This window comes from Stenella coeruleoalba, assembly GCF_951394435.1.
Source record: "Stenella coeruleoalba genome assembly, chromosome: 7".
Taxonomy (NCBI): Eukaryota; Metazoa; Chordata; class Mammalia; order Artiodactyla; family Delphinidae; genus Stenella; species Stenella coeruleoalba.
Window position 1 is genome coordinate 102,654,888 of NC_137153.1, and position 17,253 is coordinate 102,672,140.

Consider the following 17,253-nt stretch of genomic DNA (forward strand, 5'->3'; position numbering starts at 1 on the left):
TTCACTGAGCTTAGGGTTTGGCATTCAGAAGTGCCCAAGGCTTGGCCCCTGAGACTTTGTGCCTAGAGAAATTTCAGGCGGTGTCCCAAGTTTATTACCTGACCAGTGTATTACCGTGTACTCAGGCTGCATGTAGAAAAAGTCTTTCTTCTTCCAAAGGTTTTCAAAAACAGGCTTCAGAAGTAGCTAATTGAAGAACACTTAGAGGTTCCTGCTTATGGACATTAACTGTGACCATTTGCTTGGCCTAAATTATCATGAAATCATTGGAGGCCCCTTAGCAGGAAGCAAAGCTCACGGGAGGCTATTAACCGTTTAGTATTCTCTAAGCACCAGGGGGTGAAATTTTCCACTTACTGAAGAGCAGGGAGAGGCAGCCTTTATTACAGCTAAAGCATCCTGCCTGGAGCTTTAGAAAGTTACAGCCATACTCAGTGTGAAAGAAAAGTGTACAGCAAGGCGGTGTGGGCACCTAGATACCAGCTGGGTTGCTTTTGAATGTGTTGACACACACAATTAAATCAGTGACGAGGACTCTGGCAAAGTCTTGACAGGGCTTTTCTGGGATGTCAGCTCAGGTCAGTGTCTGCCACTCATGTTGGTCACTGCAGCTGCCCCTCCATTAGTGCTGACTTGGCCACTTGCCAGGAGGGAGGAGTATTTGTTTTTGGTGCTGGGTGGGCAGGTGGATGTGGAAGGGTCGCTTTAATGGAGTGACTCCACTGTTCTCTATCGGTAGATGGTTAATATGGCCTGGTATGATGGGAGGGGGCAAAGAAGGAGAAGAGAGCAGGTGCAGCCCGGGCTGCAGGAAAGCAGGGGCAGGAAGAGAGAGCTGGGGGCGGGGGTGGTAGCAGAGTGAGAGTAGCTGGGGAGACATGGCCTGGTGCAGAGTGTGCATCTGTGGGGGAGGGGTACCAGCTTTGAGAATCCATCCCCAGCATTCTGCATCCCTGGCCCTCAATCGGCTTGGCTCCCGGCAAGAAGCCAGTTTTGTTTTGCTTGGGACTGTCAGGCGGTAGGCTGCCACCCTTTCTGGAGAATCCAAACAAAATGTATTAATAAAGTTGTTGTACACTACCGGTCCTCGACTGGGGCAGGCACGGGTGGGTGCCCTGTAGGATCCCCTGGATAGCTTTCTCCAGACCCCCATGCGCAGACCCCACCTTGGACATACTGAGTCTGGATCTCAGGAGCAGGCTCTGGGGCACAGGACTTGGACAGGCTCTTCAGGGTGTTCTGTGGACTTGTTCAGGCCCCCTTAGACCGGGCTCCTACGGGGCACATCTCCAGGGAGTTAGTTCACTACCCATCTCGGCAGCTCATTACATCCTTGGCTTTGATATGGTGCCTTCCCCAGAACATGCTGAATCCCTCGTCTGTGTGGGTCCCTCACATATTGAAGTCAACCATCAGGGTTCTGCTCCAGTCTTAATACCCATGTTGTTTCTTGATTAATAGCTATTAAGCCAATCTCTGAAGAGGCCTGAGTTGGCGATATGCTAAGAGAGAAGAGGTAGGAAAAAAAAAAAAAAACAAAAGCAACTCTAGTGTTAGGGTAGAGAAAGGTGTGGTAGAATAGAAGTACTTTCAAATACATTTATACTACTTTTTTTTTTTCTGATTTCTTAAAGTAGTGCTTGTTCCCAGTGAAAATTTAAAAACAGTAAAAACCCAAAGGAGAAAAGAATAACCTTTCTATTCCTACCTGCCAGATACACCCATTGTTAATATTTTGGTGGACATCCTTTTCATTAAACTATAGATTTGTAAACTTGCTTTTATCTCAAAATAGCAATATTATTTTTGGCATTTCATTAATATTCATCTATGCCATCACTGTTGGAAGCTGCCAGGTATCAATCAGTCCCTCAGTGTTGCACACTGGAACTCAATGATGGACATGTTTCAGGAGCTTTGAATTAACCCTTAGTCAAGTAGGACCCAAATGAACTCAGCCTGTCTGCACATGAGTCCTGACCCTGGCTCGTGTGTACTGGCCCACTGGCAGCCAGGTCAGGGTGGTCTTGGCAACTTTTGTGTGTCAGGTTGGTTTGGACCTTGACCTGGAACTGTCCAAGCACTGCCCAGGCCTTGCCTGGACCTAAGACAAAGCTTCTTGAGCTTGAGGTCCCATAACTTTTCTCCTGGATTGAGCATCACCAGCAGACGTGGGAGCTGAGATTCCCGTTGGGGACTGGCTCTTCAGACCTACCAGCACCAGAACAGTTCAAACCTCCGAGGTAACTCTGAGCTTCTGTGGTTGGCTTCCCATGGAACTCTACTACTAATGAGTCCTGTGACCTTGGCAAGGGGATCAACTCAGCCTCAGTTTTTTCCTCTGTGAAGTGGAGAGAATAGCTCCAGCCTCACTCACAAAGTTGGAAAGATCAAATGAGACAATGCAGGTAAAAGTGCTTCGTAAACCACAGTGCATCAGGCAAACCTATGTTACACTTGACAATCGACCTCCCGATGTGGTGCAATGAAAAGGTGCTCACTCGAGCTTCTCTTGTTCTCCCAGACAGAGTGGACTCATCGGCTGCATGAGCTTCGGGGTGAAGTCCCTCCTGACTCCGGACAAGGTGGGTCCTAGGGAAGCTTCTGGCAGGGTCAGACCACCTAGGCCAGGGCTGGTACAGGCAGAGGCCTTTGTCTGGAAGCCCTGCGGCGGGGCTTCAGTGAGATGGTGCCCCACTGAGACAGTGCCCCCAGGCCTGATAACAACACTGTTACCGGTGTGACCAAGGGTCTGGGTTCCTGCCTTGGCTCATTCTTGTCAGAGACCAGTTGTTAGGCGGCTCCAAGTCTTCCCAGAAGGCTCTAGGTCTGGTGTCTTCCCTTAAGGACACAGGCAGGTCCCTCAGAGCTCAGAGCACTCTCTGCCCTGGAGGATGAGGGACGGGTGCTTCTCGTGGTCTGTTCCAGGGGTTGCCTTGACGTTGTTTGCCAGGTCTCAGGTTTCTGGGCCTAGCAGGTGCTCAGGGATGGAGTGAGCATCCTCTGTGGAGCTTTTCTTCAGGCTGGGTGAGGACTCTGGGACCTAGAGGCCCCTCCGTCTGGGTGGCCAGACCCTTACGCAGCTCTGCTTGGATGGCGCTCCCCGCGTTGGAGGCTTTTGAGCAGGGGAGGGATGTGCACCTCTTGCATATCCCTGGAGATGTCCTGGTGGCCTGCTGCAAGGAGTTGCCAGGTGGCCCTGCCACCCAGCTCTGTGTCCTGGAAGTGAAGTCTGGGGTAGGTGGCTGAGGACCCTTTATCCTACATGTGGGTCCCAACTATCTTGTCTTGACTGCAGTCTTGGCCTTATTCCCTCTTGGGAGAAGATGTCTGCCCCTGGGGACTGCTCAGGGGCCTCAGGATGCCTGCTTTCTGGCCTCTCCCTCCCTCCCTCCCTCCCTTCCTCCCTCCCTTCCTCCCTTCCTTCTGTTCTGTCAACATTTATTGGGCTCCTGCTGTGTACCAGGCACAGTGCTAGGCACATCAAGGAACCTGTGCACAGCCTAGTGGGGGAGGCAAGCCTGTGAGTAGACTTGTTCTCCAGGGACAAGAGGCGTGGGAAGTCGGCAGAGGGGAGGATCATCTCTGCCTGGAGCATCAAGGAGGGCTTCCTGGAGGTGGGAAGCGAGGGTTCGGGGAAGGGAGGCTGGAGTGTGTGTGTCTGCAGAGACGCTGCTCCTGAGGAGGCTGTCCAGCTGCTGCTTTTTGACGGGGACTGGTGGCTGCCTGACCTGTGCCCTCTGTCTCCTCTGAGCATGTCACGCCTTCTCTTGTGACAGGAGACCAGCGGCTGGTACTACCTGCTGGGAGAGGACCTGGGCCGGACCAAGCACCTGAAGGTGGCCAGGCGGAGACTGCGGCCCCTGAGAGGTGCATGCCCACCACCTTCAGTTCTGCCCAGACATGCCGACCCCCAGGGCTCCCCCCACTCCACTGTGTAGTAGCCTCAGTCCCTGTGTTTTGTGGCATGTGTCACCCTAGGCTGCCATCAGACCCTGGGTCCAGGGACTTCTCACGAGTGCTTGCTAGAATGCAGCCTGCAGGCAGCCTCATGCCCATGACTCCTTTATTTATCTAGCTCATGGAGGGCTGGGCTTTTGGACCTTCCCATGTGGCCATTCCTCAGGGTCCGTGGTCTCAGGATCCCCTCTGGGCTGCCTGGCTGACCTTGGGGCGCCCACCTCTGCAGACAGGCCATGTGGGCCCTGCTGTGGGTCCTGAGGATTCTCCCCTTCTGCTCTGTCTTTCCCATGCACCCATCTGTCTCCTGAGCCCCTGCCTGGCCCGAGCCTGGGCATTCTCACATCCTGGGGGCCAGCAGTGACCTTGTCCTCCACATGGGCCTGGCACCCTGGCCTCATCCTCTGGGTGGTCTGTGGAACGGGCACTTAGATGCCAGCAGAAACTTTCTGACTCTGCTCTGTCACCTTCCAGACCCTTTGTTGAGACTGTTGGGAGGTGAGGACACCGAGAACAGGGAGAAACTCAAGGTAGGTGGGGACAACCTGGGCAGGACTGACGGGCCCTGAGCACTGCTCTGGGCTCTAACCTGCTTCTGGTCAGTCCCTTGGCCCAGGAGACCCCTAAACAGGGCAGCACTCGGTGACTGAGACTCAGATTCACTTGGTGCTTGGAAACTCAGCAAGTTGTGCATTTTTAAGAGGTTATTTCTGGTGCTTTTCTCGGGTTACTCAAGCTTGGGGCAGGAGTGGGGAGAGAGCCGGGCCCCGGCCCCTGGAAATAGAGGAGTCTGGGTTGTACTGACTTTTGGTCTCTTGAAGCCGAGTCCTCCCTTTCCTGCAGGCCCCCTCAGGCCCCTTGCCTCCCCTGCCACTGTGGCCCAATTCCCCTTCCGGTTTGGCCCCCTTGATATCAGGGAGCAGCTGTGAGTCTGAGCCCGAGACCGATGGGTCCTCACTTCATTAGGGCTTTGAAGCTAGAGAGGAACCTTCCTGTAGGGATTTTGGGGAATTCATCCAAATTTGTCCCTTTGCAGGCCATGGCAGGTGATCTCTGCTTTTCTCTAACCACTAAGGGAGGGAGAAACAAGCCCCCAGTGCTGAGTAGCCCCTCGGTTGTTATCTAACATGACCCTCACTCCCACCTCTGAGGTGGTTGTTACTACCCATTTCACAGATGAGTGAGACTTGTAAGGTTCAGAGATGTTAGGTCCCTCTCTGTGGTCACACAGCCAGCAAATATGCCTTCTGGTATGGCTGTCTCCTGCAAGTGGCCTAGTTGGGAAGATACGACAGTGATATTTTCCATGATAATATATGACACTTAGGTGTATTATTAGCTACAAGACATTTCCCCTTTCATTCACTCAAGTCATTCACTCATTCATTCATTAAGTATTTATTGAACGTCTACGTGGGCTAGGCCTTGTGCCGGGTGCCAGGATACAGCTGTCAAAGATCCCTGCCCTCACAGAGCGTACAGGCTAGGGCTGCACTGCCCATTATGGCAGCCGCTAGCCACCGGTGGCTACTGAGCATTCGAAATTGTGGCTAGTATGAACGAGGACCTGAATTTTAAATTTTATTTTAAAATTTATATTGCACCTGTGTCTAATCACTACCATATTGGATAGTACAGCATTAGAGTAACTTGCTGGATCTCTGTTTTCCGTGGCTTCATTACAAGTTTAAAAGCTTTCTTCCAGCTTCAGTGGGGGAGCTGCAAAGGCCTTTCTCCCTCTCTGTGTACATGCCGAGCACAGAGAGGACAGTGACCAGGGAGTCTCCCTGGGGATTTGTGAGAAGTGCCCGGACATCGACACTGCAGGTTTCTAGGTGGCCTGGGAGAGTCCTCCTTCGTGCCGGGCTCTGCACACAGGCCCTGACCTCTGGGGCCGTTGTTCTGAGGGCGTTTGATTTTCCTCGGCTTGCACACGCAGAGATGTCCGTAGGGCTCAGCAAGGTGTGGGCGATCGTCAGAGACTTGGTTAGAGCAGGGGGAGAATCTCAAGAGGTGACCTGTTCAACTCCCTCTTCGTGTGCTTGGAGGGATGGAGGCTTAGAAACCTGGGTGGCCTGACCACTGTCACAGTAACGAGAGCTGGGCTGGACCAAGGGACAGTCTCTGGCATGAAGGATGTGAGTGGCTGGGTAGTTTTCCTCAGGGGCTCTGAGGTTGGTGGAAGGGGCTCTAGGCTCACCAGGCGCTGCTCTACAAGGCAGGAATCAAGACTGGGGCTCTGGTCCCAGCTCCACCCCACCCTGCTGTGTGATCTCAACTGCTCAAGACCCCCACTTCTTCACCAGTAAAAAGAGGATGCTGGATTATCTAGTGATTGGAAATCCCTTCCCAACTTGACTTTATGGTCTGTCATCAGATCCTTCAAGCAGCCCACATACATGGATGAGGAAACTGACTTTTAAGTAGCTTCTGAGTGGCAGGCAAACTCCAGATGTTTTGTATTCCCTGTCTTGACGTGGGATGTCTGTGGGAGCAAAGCATCCTTAGGTTCTTAGGCTGAGTTAGTTCCCTGCATTTGTACCAGGGATCCTGGGATTTGCAGGGGGAGGCGGCGTTGTTACAGAGTGGGCCGTGTTTTCTGCCTGGGTTCTCCTCCAGCCAGGGGTGTTTGTGAGAACACTGGAATCACAAAGTGGCCCATGGCGGAGAATGCAGCCAGAACAAAGGCGCCCTCTCCCCGCCGGGGCCCGGGGAATACTAACTAGTTGACAGGAATTTTAATATAAAACTCTCCCTCTTCCTTGTCATTCGGAGGTTTCAGGAAGCCTTCGGGCTTATCGTGCAGAGGCACACAGCACAGACAGGGCTTGGGGAGGTGAGAGGTGATTTCCTGCCATTCTTCTGCGGGGCGGGCTTCCCAGGGCGGTCATGCCAGGCTGACGGGGCGCAGTGCGGGCTCCCACTGCTGGGGGGGAGAGCCGGGTTTTCATGGGGCGGCAGTCGAGGCAGGACCCGCAGCCATGAACCGCTTCAATGGGCTCTGCAAGGTGTGTTCGGAGCGCCGCTACCGCCAGGTGGGTGCTTGGCCCCTTGGGGGGCGCATGGGGTGTCATTGGGGGTCAGGGGTGAGGGCTCACCGAGCAGGACTTGTCTTCCCACAAGGCCTTTCTTGCCTCCTCCTGGCCCCTTGCAGGTTCATTGTGATCTGGGGGGGAGGATAGAGGCAGGAACTGGCCCCAAGGTGGCCTTTACCTGCCGCCCCTCTTTAGGGGCAGACGAGGCCAGCTCTTCGCCATCCTAACCACTGACTGGGTGGTGTCCATGGTGAGATTATCTAGTTGATTTTCTGTCATTTTTATTTGGGAGGCGTGTGGGTTAAAAAGAGCATCCCAAGCCTGAGTTTGTAAGTGGCGAGGCTGCTGAGCAGCTGGATTTGTGTTTTTTTGCTAACTTTCCCTACTTCTGATGGGACGGCAGTGCCTGTCCTGTGTTGTGTAGGTGTGATTGTGTTCTAGCGTGTGTTGGTGTGTGCTTGTGAGCGAGGTAGGATGTGTCTGCGTATATGTGCGCACACACGATTTTCCTCCCGGGTGGCTGTGATGCCTTGAAGTGGGTCCGGAGTCCTCTGACTCCAGAGCCCAACTTCACGGAGAGGGCTTGGCCGTCGGCCTCCAGTCTCAGGACGTGGGGCAGAGTGGGAGTGATGATCCCTTAGCCCCCAAGACTCTTCTGGAACTGTGAGGGACATTTTTTTTTCTTATAAAAAGGGCATGGTGTCAGACAGGGTGAAGGCAAGGGATGTCCAGATTTTGGGAATGTCCAAGCTGATGGGACTCTGGAATGGTTCTGATTTTAAAAGTATAGAAAAATCCCTCTGTGTTTTAATGACCAGCCTGGAATCTGGGTCCTGAACTCCTTCAAACTGGCAGACTTAGGTCTCAGGGAGATGCTCAGAGGGGCCTCCTGCACCGTGAGTGGGACACGTGTGTTCTCTCTCCAGTCCCCAGCTCTCAGGGCCCTCCCGCACTCCTGGAGCCTGCAGAGGCGCCCCTGTGACGCTGGCAACTGGATGACGGGGTGGTGAGGCACAGAGGGCACTGGATGGGAGGTCGAGAAGTCCTCGGTCACTTGGGACTACAGGCCTGAGGACCGGGACCCTCTGGCAGTCACAGTAGGACCAGGCATGAGTGCGGTCCGGGCCTGGGGCTCTGGGACTCAAGTTCAAGACGGATCCCCTGCTAGAAAGTAGTGCGGGGTTGAGAGCACCAGCTTTGTGCCGGACCCGGGCTCACATCCAGCTCTGCCCTTCTTGAGGTCTGACTCTTGTGCATGGCAGTTTACCTCCCTGAGCCTCAGTCTTCCTGTCAGTGGAATAGGGTGATAATGTGACGATGCTGTGAAAGTAAATGGAATATGTATGAAGTGCCTGGTGCAGGGGTTTCAATAACTATGGCATTTAGGGATTGGGATTGGAGTCTAGCATTACAGAGGGTCGGAAATCAAGCAGGAGGGCAGAAGTGAGATGCTGGCATGGGTGAGATCTGAGAGCAGTAGCAGTTCCTGCACTGGACAGGAAAGAGCAAGAAGCACCCCAGGAAGGATGGCCTCTGCCAGGAGTCGCTGAGGTCCCAGAGATAGGGCAGGGCTGCTTCCCTTGTCTCTTGACCCTGAGGCCTGAGGTCAGAGAGGAGGGCTGAGAGCTTACTTGCTTCAGGCCTCAGTTTCCTTCTCTGTAAAATGGGCATACTGAAACTAGCCCTGCATTCCCTCAGGGCTGCAGTGATGATCAGGTTCTTTGGACATTGTCCTCTCAACGTGGTCGTGGTCACGATGGACAGAGCATAATTCTGCTTCCTTTATGCAGTCCCACCCCCTCACACTGAGCAGGAGAGGGGCTTGCTTCCCAACACCGTCTCCTCTTCCCCTCTTCCCAGCCCCCAGCTGGCCTGGACTGTTGTCTGGACTGGCTCTGCTTAGCCTGGTGCCCAGGAAGGCAGAGGGGTCTCCTGTCCACAGTCCCACCTGGATGCGGGGAACAGGCTGTTTTCTGGAGCACCCTCCTTCTCTCCAGATTCAGCTTTGGGGCCAGTCCCCAAACTGTTAGCCCTGGGTGCTGGGACTGGTTTTCCAGAGCCGCACCCCAGGCAGGAGGGGCCGTGGCTCTTGGTGGTGTAGGACTGGGGAAGTGCTAGCAAAATGCTCGCATCCCAGCTTCTGCCTGGGTTGAGGGTGGGCTGTGAGGTCCCTAAAATCCCTGCTGGTTGCATGGAGTGGACTGGGCTCCTGTCATCGTCCCTTGGCCTCAGTCTGGGCTTTCCGCGCTCACTCCAGAGTTTGTTTTTCTTTCTTTCTTTCCATTTTTTTTCTCTTCCTGTCTTAGCTGTGTGTTTTCCCAGAATTCTTATGGGAACAGGGTATTTTCCTGCCCCCCCCGCCCCTTCCCCTTGTCTGTCAGATTTCCTGTTTTACAAACTCGCTTTGAATCCAGGCCCAGGGCTGGTGGGAAGCAGAGCCTCAGGGGCCTCCCCAGCAGCATCCAAGGGCCTGGGTCACCCCAGGCTCCCCGGCCCCCCCTTTCCCATGCCTGGCCTTTGGGACAGCTGGCAGGTGAATGCCGGGCACCCAGCCTGGAAGAGGTAACCCCTAAAGGAAGGAGACAGCAGTCTCCTAACGAGGCGGTGGCCCTTGACCTCTCTCAGGGCTGCTGAGCTGGCTTCTTCCTCAGCCTGCCTGGGGTGCCCTACCCCATGCTGCACCGGGGCCCACGCCACATCCAGGGCGCCAGACCCCTTTTCTGACTTCAACTGCCTTAGTCTGTTGCTCTCATACACCTGCTCTGAGCAGCCTGGAATTGCTCTTTGAGTGGACAGGGGCTGGGCTTTCTGCACCCCTCCCAAAGCCTAACTGGGGGTGCACAGAGAGGGCATGCAGCAAGGTAGAACTGAACTGAGCTAGCAGACCGCGCCGCCCCCTGCCAGCTTTCCGCTGCTGGTGGGAGGCTGCAGCGCTGTCCTCACTAGCGGAGCAGTTGCTGGTTCCTGCCGTGCTCCAGGCCTGTCATCTAAAGTCAAAGCACAAAGGACTCTTCCCAGCACCATCCTCACGTTTTGCTGTACTGCTTAACATGACCTGCTTTGCTTTCTAGAGATCAGTGTACCCTCATGCTCCTCTGGGAGCCAGAGACCAAGGCCTCATGACCTGGTACCTCAGCAGAGCCTGGCATGCAGTAGGAGCTCAATAATTGCATGTTGCTTTGAAAAGAGCATCCAGGTGGCAGGGCCCTTTCAGGGGACTTCTGAAAGTAGGGGTTGCGCACCTGCCACGCACACAGGCTGCAGCAGGCACAGTGAGGTCATTGGCTAGTTCAGGTTCAGCCAGGAAGCCTATCTGTGCCCTCACTTGCCCCCTCACCCGGGAGCCCTCACTGATACCTTGAGGCCCTGGCAGTGGACGGCCCTGAGACCCCTAGCACGTGTCCCCTGCCCCTTGGCCTGAGGTGGTGAGTGTGTGCATCCCTGTCTTGCCTCCCCTGTGCTCTGGGAGGGCAGCCAACAGGCCAGCTTTGTCTCTGGGCCCTCAGCATGGGGCCAGCCTTGGGCTGACGCTCCATGAACCCCTGGGGAAAGGAGGAGGGGACCGAGCAGGCAGTGGGTCACAGGTGAGGTGGAGACGTGCAGTGCAGTGGGCCCTTGGGTAAAGGGCTAGGCCACATGTCTGCCAGGGCTGAGGAAGGCGAGATTCAGCCTTCCAAGGCTCGGTCTGGGCCCTTCCACATGGGCCTGGCTTACCTCCTGAGCTCCCAGCCTTCCTGCTTGGCCCACAACCCAGTGCTCAAGATGCCTGGGCCAAGATAGGGACAGCGAGGGGCCGGCCAGCCTCCTTCTTGGCTCCAGCAGCCTTGGAGAGGAAGGTGGCTCTGGGGTGGGGACTGTGTTCTTCACGACCTTGGAGCAGAGGCAGCAGCCTCATGGCTTCTGGGAGTAACTGGGCAGGGCTGTGTCCTAGATTACCATCCCGAGGGGGAAGGACGGCTTCGGCTTCACCATCTGCTGCGACTCTCCGGTCCGAGTCCAGGCCGTGGATTCCGGTGAGTGAGTGTCTCGGGTGATGCCAGCCCGAGGCTTTGCAAACAAGATGTTGGAACTGAAAGGGGAGCCCTAAACTGGAGCAAAGTGTCCTGGTTTTTCAAAACGAGAAGAATAATATTTTTAAATCACCACAGATGAAAGTGAGGTCTATGAAAATACACCTACTCTTTTTTTTTTGTTGTTTTTAATCAAAATGAAAATAGATTTTTATATTTTGTTTCCCAATCATTTCAAACAGGAACTAAACCTATATTTTCAGTAATGGCTGCATGGGAAAATGAGAGTCATTTATGAACTCGATTTGGAAGCAGTATTTTATCCTATTCCAGCCTGATTAGCACTTAAAAATAGTCATTCCCTCCCTATTTTTCACAAAGAAAAGACTTCTAGTCACAGAGTGAGCATCCAAAGTGGAGAAGCTGGGACATGGTGATCTGGGTGCTCCCATTGCCTGTGAGCCTGGCAGCAAGGAAGGGTTCTCAAGGGGCGGGAGGCCCTGGGCAGGGAGGGGGGCCTGGCGGGGAGGTGGACAGCAGAGAGAGGTCAGCCAGTACTGGGTATGCGGGCAGGGAGGAAGTGAGGGCAAAGGGGAGCCTCCCTTCAAGGTCCCCGAGAGCCCCCGAGGTTGGCCCCTCATTGACAGGTGAAGAAACAGAGGGGAGCGGTCCTTGTCCAAGGTCACTGGAAGCAAAGGACCCCGGGGCTTTTGAGGGGGCTGTGGGCTTCAGGAGCCCTTGAGTGGCTTTTCTTTGTCCCTGCAGGGGGCCCGGCAGAGCGGGCAGGGCTGCAGCAGCTGGACACGGTGCTGCAGCTGAACGAGAGGCCCGTGGAGCACTGGAAATGCGTGGAGCTGGCACACGAGATCCGGTGACAGGGGCGGCGGGCAGCCCGGGGCCTCGGGCTGGGGCGCACCTCCCCTCCCCTCCCCAGACCTGGGCACACGCCTCGCCCGTCCCTCCTTCCCAGCCGTGAGCAATTCACTTTGCTCCTTGGGGAATCAGTTTCTTGGCCTGAAATTGGAAGGTTCAGGTTCTGAGCGATTTTGGATCCCAGAGCAGACAGCGGGGAAGAAGCTCTCAAACAGACCCTGTGGTTCGTGGTGCAGCTCCAGGGGGTCGCTCTCTACTTTAGCTCATTAGTTCTGCTACCTCAGAGCTAAGCCCTTGGTTTCCTAAGGATGCGTAGATGTTGCGAACGTTTTCAATTGCACAATTAAACAGTTATTCTTTAAATTTTGGGGTCTCCTAAATTTCGACCCTCTGGGTTAAAGCCCTTGTGGCCCATTTTAGGTTTGCTTCTGGAATGACCGGATGAGGGGTTGTACACAGGCCGTGGCTTGCCTGCTCCTCCTTGATAACACTTTGTGTCCAGGAGGCACGTCGCTAGTTGAGTTTGGTCTTCTTTCTCGTTTACTTGGCCTTGGCCTCAGTGTCCTTCCCAGCCTCTGCCAGTCAACTAGAGTCGACCTAAGGGACCCCTTTGCTGTCTCTACTTCAGATGGCCTCTGCATCCCTTCCTGTTCTGGCACTGGGGCTTCCCTGCCCTCTTCCCCTCTCTTCCTCTCTGCCCCCACAGGCCCCTACCATGGCTGACTTTGGTCTCCCCCAGACTCAACTTCCCTTTGTGACTCCCCGCCTCCTCCAACTTCCAGGAGCTGCCCCAGCGAGATCATCCTGCTTGTGTGGCGTATGGTCCCCCAGGTCAAGCCGGGGCCAGATGGCGGGGTCCTGCGGCGCGCGTCCTGCAAGTCGACCCATGACCTCCAGTCGCCCCCCAACAAGCGGGAGAAGAACTGCACCCACGGGGCCCAGGCACGGCCAGAGCAGCGCCACAGCTGTCACCTGGTGTGTGACAGCTCGGATGGGCTGCTGCTCGGTGGCTGGGAGCGCTACACTGAGGTGACCAAGCGCGGGGGCCAGCACACCCTGCCTGCACTGTCCCGTGCCACTGCCCCCGCCGACCCCAACTACATCATCCTGGCCCCGCTGAACCCTGGGAGCCAGGTATGGACAGCTGGTTCCGGGGAGGTGAAGGGCATGGGTCCCTGAGTGAGGCCAGGAAGATGCGAAGACTCAAAGTTGTGTTGTGAGGAGCCTGCCAGGGGCTTGGAGTGGGGAGCAGGGAAGTGGACTATGTGTTAGCTCCAGCCTCTGTAGGGCTGTCCTGTTGGGCTGTCCCCGGCAGAGACAGCAGGTGGGTCTTTGTGGCCTCAGGGCACAGATCCAGGACCATGGGAGGTCACACGGTAGAAGATTTCACCTCAAAAGAAGGAAGAGCTTTCTGCCAGTCTGCACTTACCCTCAGCGGAATGGGCTGCGTGGTAGGCAGCAAGCCCGTCGTAGGAGCTGTAAGATGGAGTAATGGAATGTCAGCGTGTGTGCCCCAAAATATCGGTCCCAGGAGATACTCTGGGAAGAAAGTTTCTTGATGTCAAATGAGTTTGAGAAACACCTTATACTCTCTTCCTCTTCTGGGAGATTCCCAATGCATATTAGCCTATTTGAGGCTCTGAGGGCATCTGCAGTGAAGAAGGTGGTTTACCCTTGTTTAACCGAGCATTTCTCAAACTCCCCTGACGGTGCACCCTTTGTGGCGGAGTTGTTAGCGTCCCAAGTGCCAGTGTTTCACAGAACACACTTCAAGGGGTTAGACTTGATGACAGCTAAAGCCTCGTTCAACTCGAACATTCTAGATTCTGTGATCCCTCCAGGCCCCCCTCTCAGCTCGTTAGCGGGACTGCTGTTTTGCCCTCGTGCCCTGAGGTGCTCCCCTCCTGTCCCCAGGCCAGGGCTGAGCAGCCTGCCTGGTGGTCTGCCCCGTTCCTGGGGCTGAGGTAGTTCTATGTCTTTCCCTCGCAGCTGCTGCGGCCTGTGTACCAGGAGGATGCCATCCCCGAAGGTGAGTCTCTCCTCTGCTGCTGTGCCCTCTGAGCCCCGGAGAGATGGCGAGGTTAGCTGCGAGGCTGGGCCCCACCTCCTCCTCTGAGTTGGGAGACCTTCCCAACAGAGTCAAGATCCCCCCCCCATTTTGACACAGAGTCTGTCTCCTCTTGGGACCTTTTTCTTCCTCACTGAACCAGTGTCTTTCTTCCTTGGACCCTGAACTGAGGAGGAAGAGAGGGCATCTTCCCAGAGCAGTCTAACAGATGGTGTTCAGGACTCAGGCATTCAGCTGAGATTCAACCAACGTTACTGAGCAACCAATATATGTAAGGTGCTGTAGGCACTGTGGTCAGGCCAGCTCGGGAGGGAGGCACGGAACTTGGAGCTGGGAGGTTCCAAATTGGAGTTGTATGAGTTTGAGCAACTCATGTCCCCTCACTGAGCCTCAGTTTCTTTATCTATAAAACGGGGCTGATAATTCCCACTTCAGAGGGTGTTGGGAGGATTGAAGGAGATAATGGTTTTGAGTGGCAGCCTATTTGCTGAGTGATGTTACACAGAAGTTAGCTGTCTTTGAAGTGCACAGATGGCTCTGCTGTTTGAAGGGATTTTTCTCCTTTGTCCTTCAAATCCTGACCTTAGTTTTTAAGGGCCAGGGAGAGAAGCTGGGCTCAAAACCAGTTCCTTCTCCCAGGAAACCTGAGGTATCAGTGTTGCTGCTGGAGTTGGCTGGGCATTCCTTTAGGCCCTCTCTGCGCTGGCCTGAGTCTAGCTGGCTGGAGTCCAGGTGGTATCTGGAAGGTTGAGACCAACCTTGCCTGGTGGTCCATGGTGCTGACCTTGGGTATGCTTGAGCCCTTCCTTCTTTGACCTCCTTCTTTGTGAATGGCCTTTTCCCAACCACTTGCAGACTTGCTTCCTTGCTGTCCCCCTCTGTCAGTAGCATGAAGACGACGCTTGCTTAGAGCAGGTGCCCTTTGGAGGGAAAAGGGCTCCCATCAGGCTCAGAGTTGCAGATGGAAGCCATCTTTGTTCTCTCCAGGCTGGGGCATTTGGGTGTTAGGGCTTGGTCTGTTGGAAATGAATCTGTGTTCCTTCCGGAGAAAAGTCTGATGGAGATTCAACACTGAGTTTTAAAAAAGCTTTTAGTTGCCGCATCAGGTTAGAGTGGAGATGTCACTGCTAAATGGTGACCCCATTAAGGGCAGGGCCTAGGCCTGCTCACCTCCGTGTGTCTGATGCTGGTCCCAGGGTCTGACAGACAGCAGGTACGCAACAGAATTTTATTGGAGTGACTGACTGAAGGGGAGTGACTCTGGTTGCCTCCAAGGTTTGCAGACTGCTCATGGGAGAAGGGAGCTGGAGAGATGTGTGGGTTGAGGCAGGCTGGTGTGGTTCCTTTTCGGCCGAGAGATGCCTCTTGGTGTCCTCCCCTCTGTCCACGTTTTGGTTCCCCTCTGAGAATACAGTACTTAGTAAACCAAGAAGGGCAGAGTCACGCAGGCTGTGGGAGAGGGACAAGCGAGGAAATGATGCTGCTGTTAATAACAGTGGTAACTTTTGAATGCGTTATATTAAGAACTTGACCTGACTTCATTCATTCTTTTTTTAAAATTTATTTATTTATTTAATATTTATTTTTGGCTGTGTTGGGTCTTCGTTTCTTTGCGAGGGCTTTCTCCAGTTGCGGCGAGCAGGGGCCACTCTTCATCGCGGTGCGCGGGCCTCTCACTGATGTGGCCTCTCCCGTTGCGGAGCACCGGCTCCGGACGCGCAGGCTCAGCGGCCATGGCTCACGGGCCCAGCCGCTCCGCGGCATGTGGGATCTTCCCGGACCGGGGCACGAACCCGTGTCCCCTGCACTGGCAGGTGGATTCCTAACCACTGCGCCACCAGAGGAGCCCTGACTTCATCTATTCTTCACGATGATAATTATTTTGGTATCCAAGGACATCTTTGCTCTTTACCAGGGATCAAATATTCCTAGCTCCTGGTCCGTGGGTTCAGAGGAAGGGGTGGAATTCAGGGTACAGATCTTCCCTTAAACGCACTCAGGGTTCTCCAGAGGCTAAAGCTGTCGCCAGGGTGACGACTTCTGTCTCCTCCTCTGGCTGGGCTGCTCGGCCTCCTTGCAGGAGGGTGGGTGGGTTGAGCCAACCTGAATAGAATGGGGTCTGGTGCCCTTCTGGGGCCTGTGGTGCCTACCCGCCTGTCGTCGGCATGATCTCCAGGGCTGCGGGTGCCCTTGGCATTGTCCCTTGCCCTGTGAAAGCAGCCCAGCCTCAGATTCGCCACGGCCGGGGGACGGATGGCTGCCAAGGCTCACCTCGGAAGCCGGAGCAAAGCCGAGTAATTACTGTTTGGTCAGTGAAGCAGGTGTTTAAGGGGTGATATGGGGGTTTAGACCAGAGGGTGTAAGCGGTAGCAGGTGGGAAGTTAAGGAGTTTGCCGTCGCAGAGCTCAGTAGCTGGGTTATAACTTGGACTGTTTTTTAAAAAAAATACTTCAAAAAATCAGTTTTGGAAAATCAAGCCCACTTGCTACACACTATCCAGGGTATGTGGAGATGGGGCACGAGGGCATGCCACATAGGTTGGGTTGATTCCGCTTTGTACCAGTTACTGACCAGATGACCTTGGGCAAGTCCCTCAGTCACTCCAGGCCTCAGTTGCCTTGTCTATAAAATGGGGCTGCTTCCCACCTGAAGGCAAAGGTGTATGTCAAGTGGCTTATTCATGACTCTCTAGGCCCAAGGCAAAGATTCTGTGACAGCCCTATGCAGCTGGGCTAGGGCAGGGAAGAAGTGGATTCCTTTAAAGGTCAGACTGGGGGCGGGCAAAGAAGTGGATTCCTTTAAAGGTCAGACTGGGGGCGGGCAGATTTGGGCATTAGCAAACAGCCCCCTTTGTTAAGTTTGGTCTACTTTGCCTTGCTTGTCGGTCCTGTGTGGTTTTGCCTTCTCTGGTCTAGGCTCGGTTGTGTTAAATTAGACTGTCTAGTTCCAGACTGACCCTTTGATCCCCGTTCGTGGTAAAGCTTGTGGCGCAGCAGCCCTGTCCTAATGCCAGCCCTGACGGGTGGATTATTTGTTGGCTTGGGTTTATAATCCTCGTGCCCTCACACCCTGGTACCATTCACCAAACCCTTTCCCATCGGGTCTCTCGTGTGCGCCCTCACCTGCCCTGGGGCAGGCAAGGCAGCAGTCTGTATTATCTCTGCTTTGCAGTGGAGAAAACTCTGGCTCAGAGGGGGAAGGAACCTGGTCAGGGTTATTACACAGCCAGTCTCGGAGGAGGCCAGTGCTCAAGTTCAGGTGTCTTGTCCAACTCAAATCCAGTGCAGAGCTTGAGAGCCAGGATGGG

General features: G+C 54.6%; 1 protein-coding gene across 4 annotated transcripts in view; it reads left to right on the top strand.

Annotated features, from left to right (window-relative positions):
* The window catches only part of RGS3 (regulator of G protein signaling 3), a 129,160-nt gene that overhangs the window by 26,354 nt on the left and 85,553 nt on the right, over positions 1–17,253 (top strand). For 2 of the 4 annotated variants that reach the window (XM_079926685.1, XM_079926690.1), the window contains exons 1-5: positions 6,922–6,995; positions 10,927–11,008; positions 11,771–11,876; positions 12,661–13,012; positions 13,868–13,907. In XM_079926685.1, the coding sequence (XP_079782811.1) occupies positions 6,942–6,995; positions 10,927–11,008; positions 11,771–11,876; positions 12,661–13,012; positions 13,868–13,907 (634 nt within the window). In that variant the 5' untranslated portion in view covers positions 6,922–6,941. Of the gene's footprint in view, positions 1–2,524; positions 2,586–3,779; positions 3,871–4,434; positions 4,491–6,921; positions 6,996–10,926; positions 11,009–11,770; positions 11,877–12,660; positions 13,013–13,867; positions 13,908–17,253 lie in introns of those variants that run through there. The other 2 variants (XM_079926692.1, XM_079926686.1) reach the window with 2 other exon arrangements.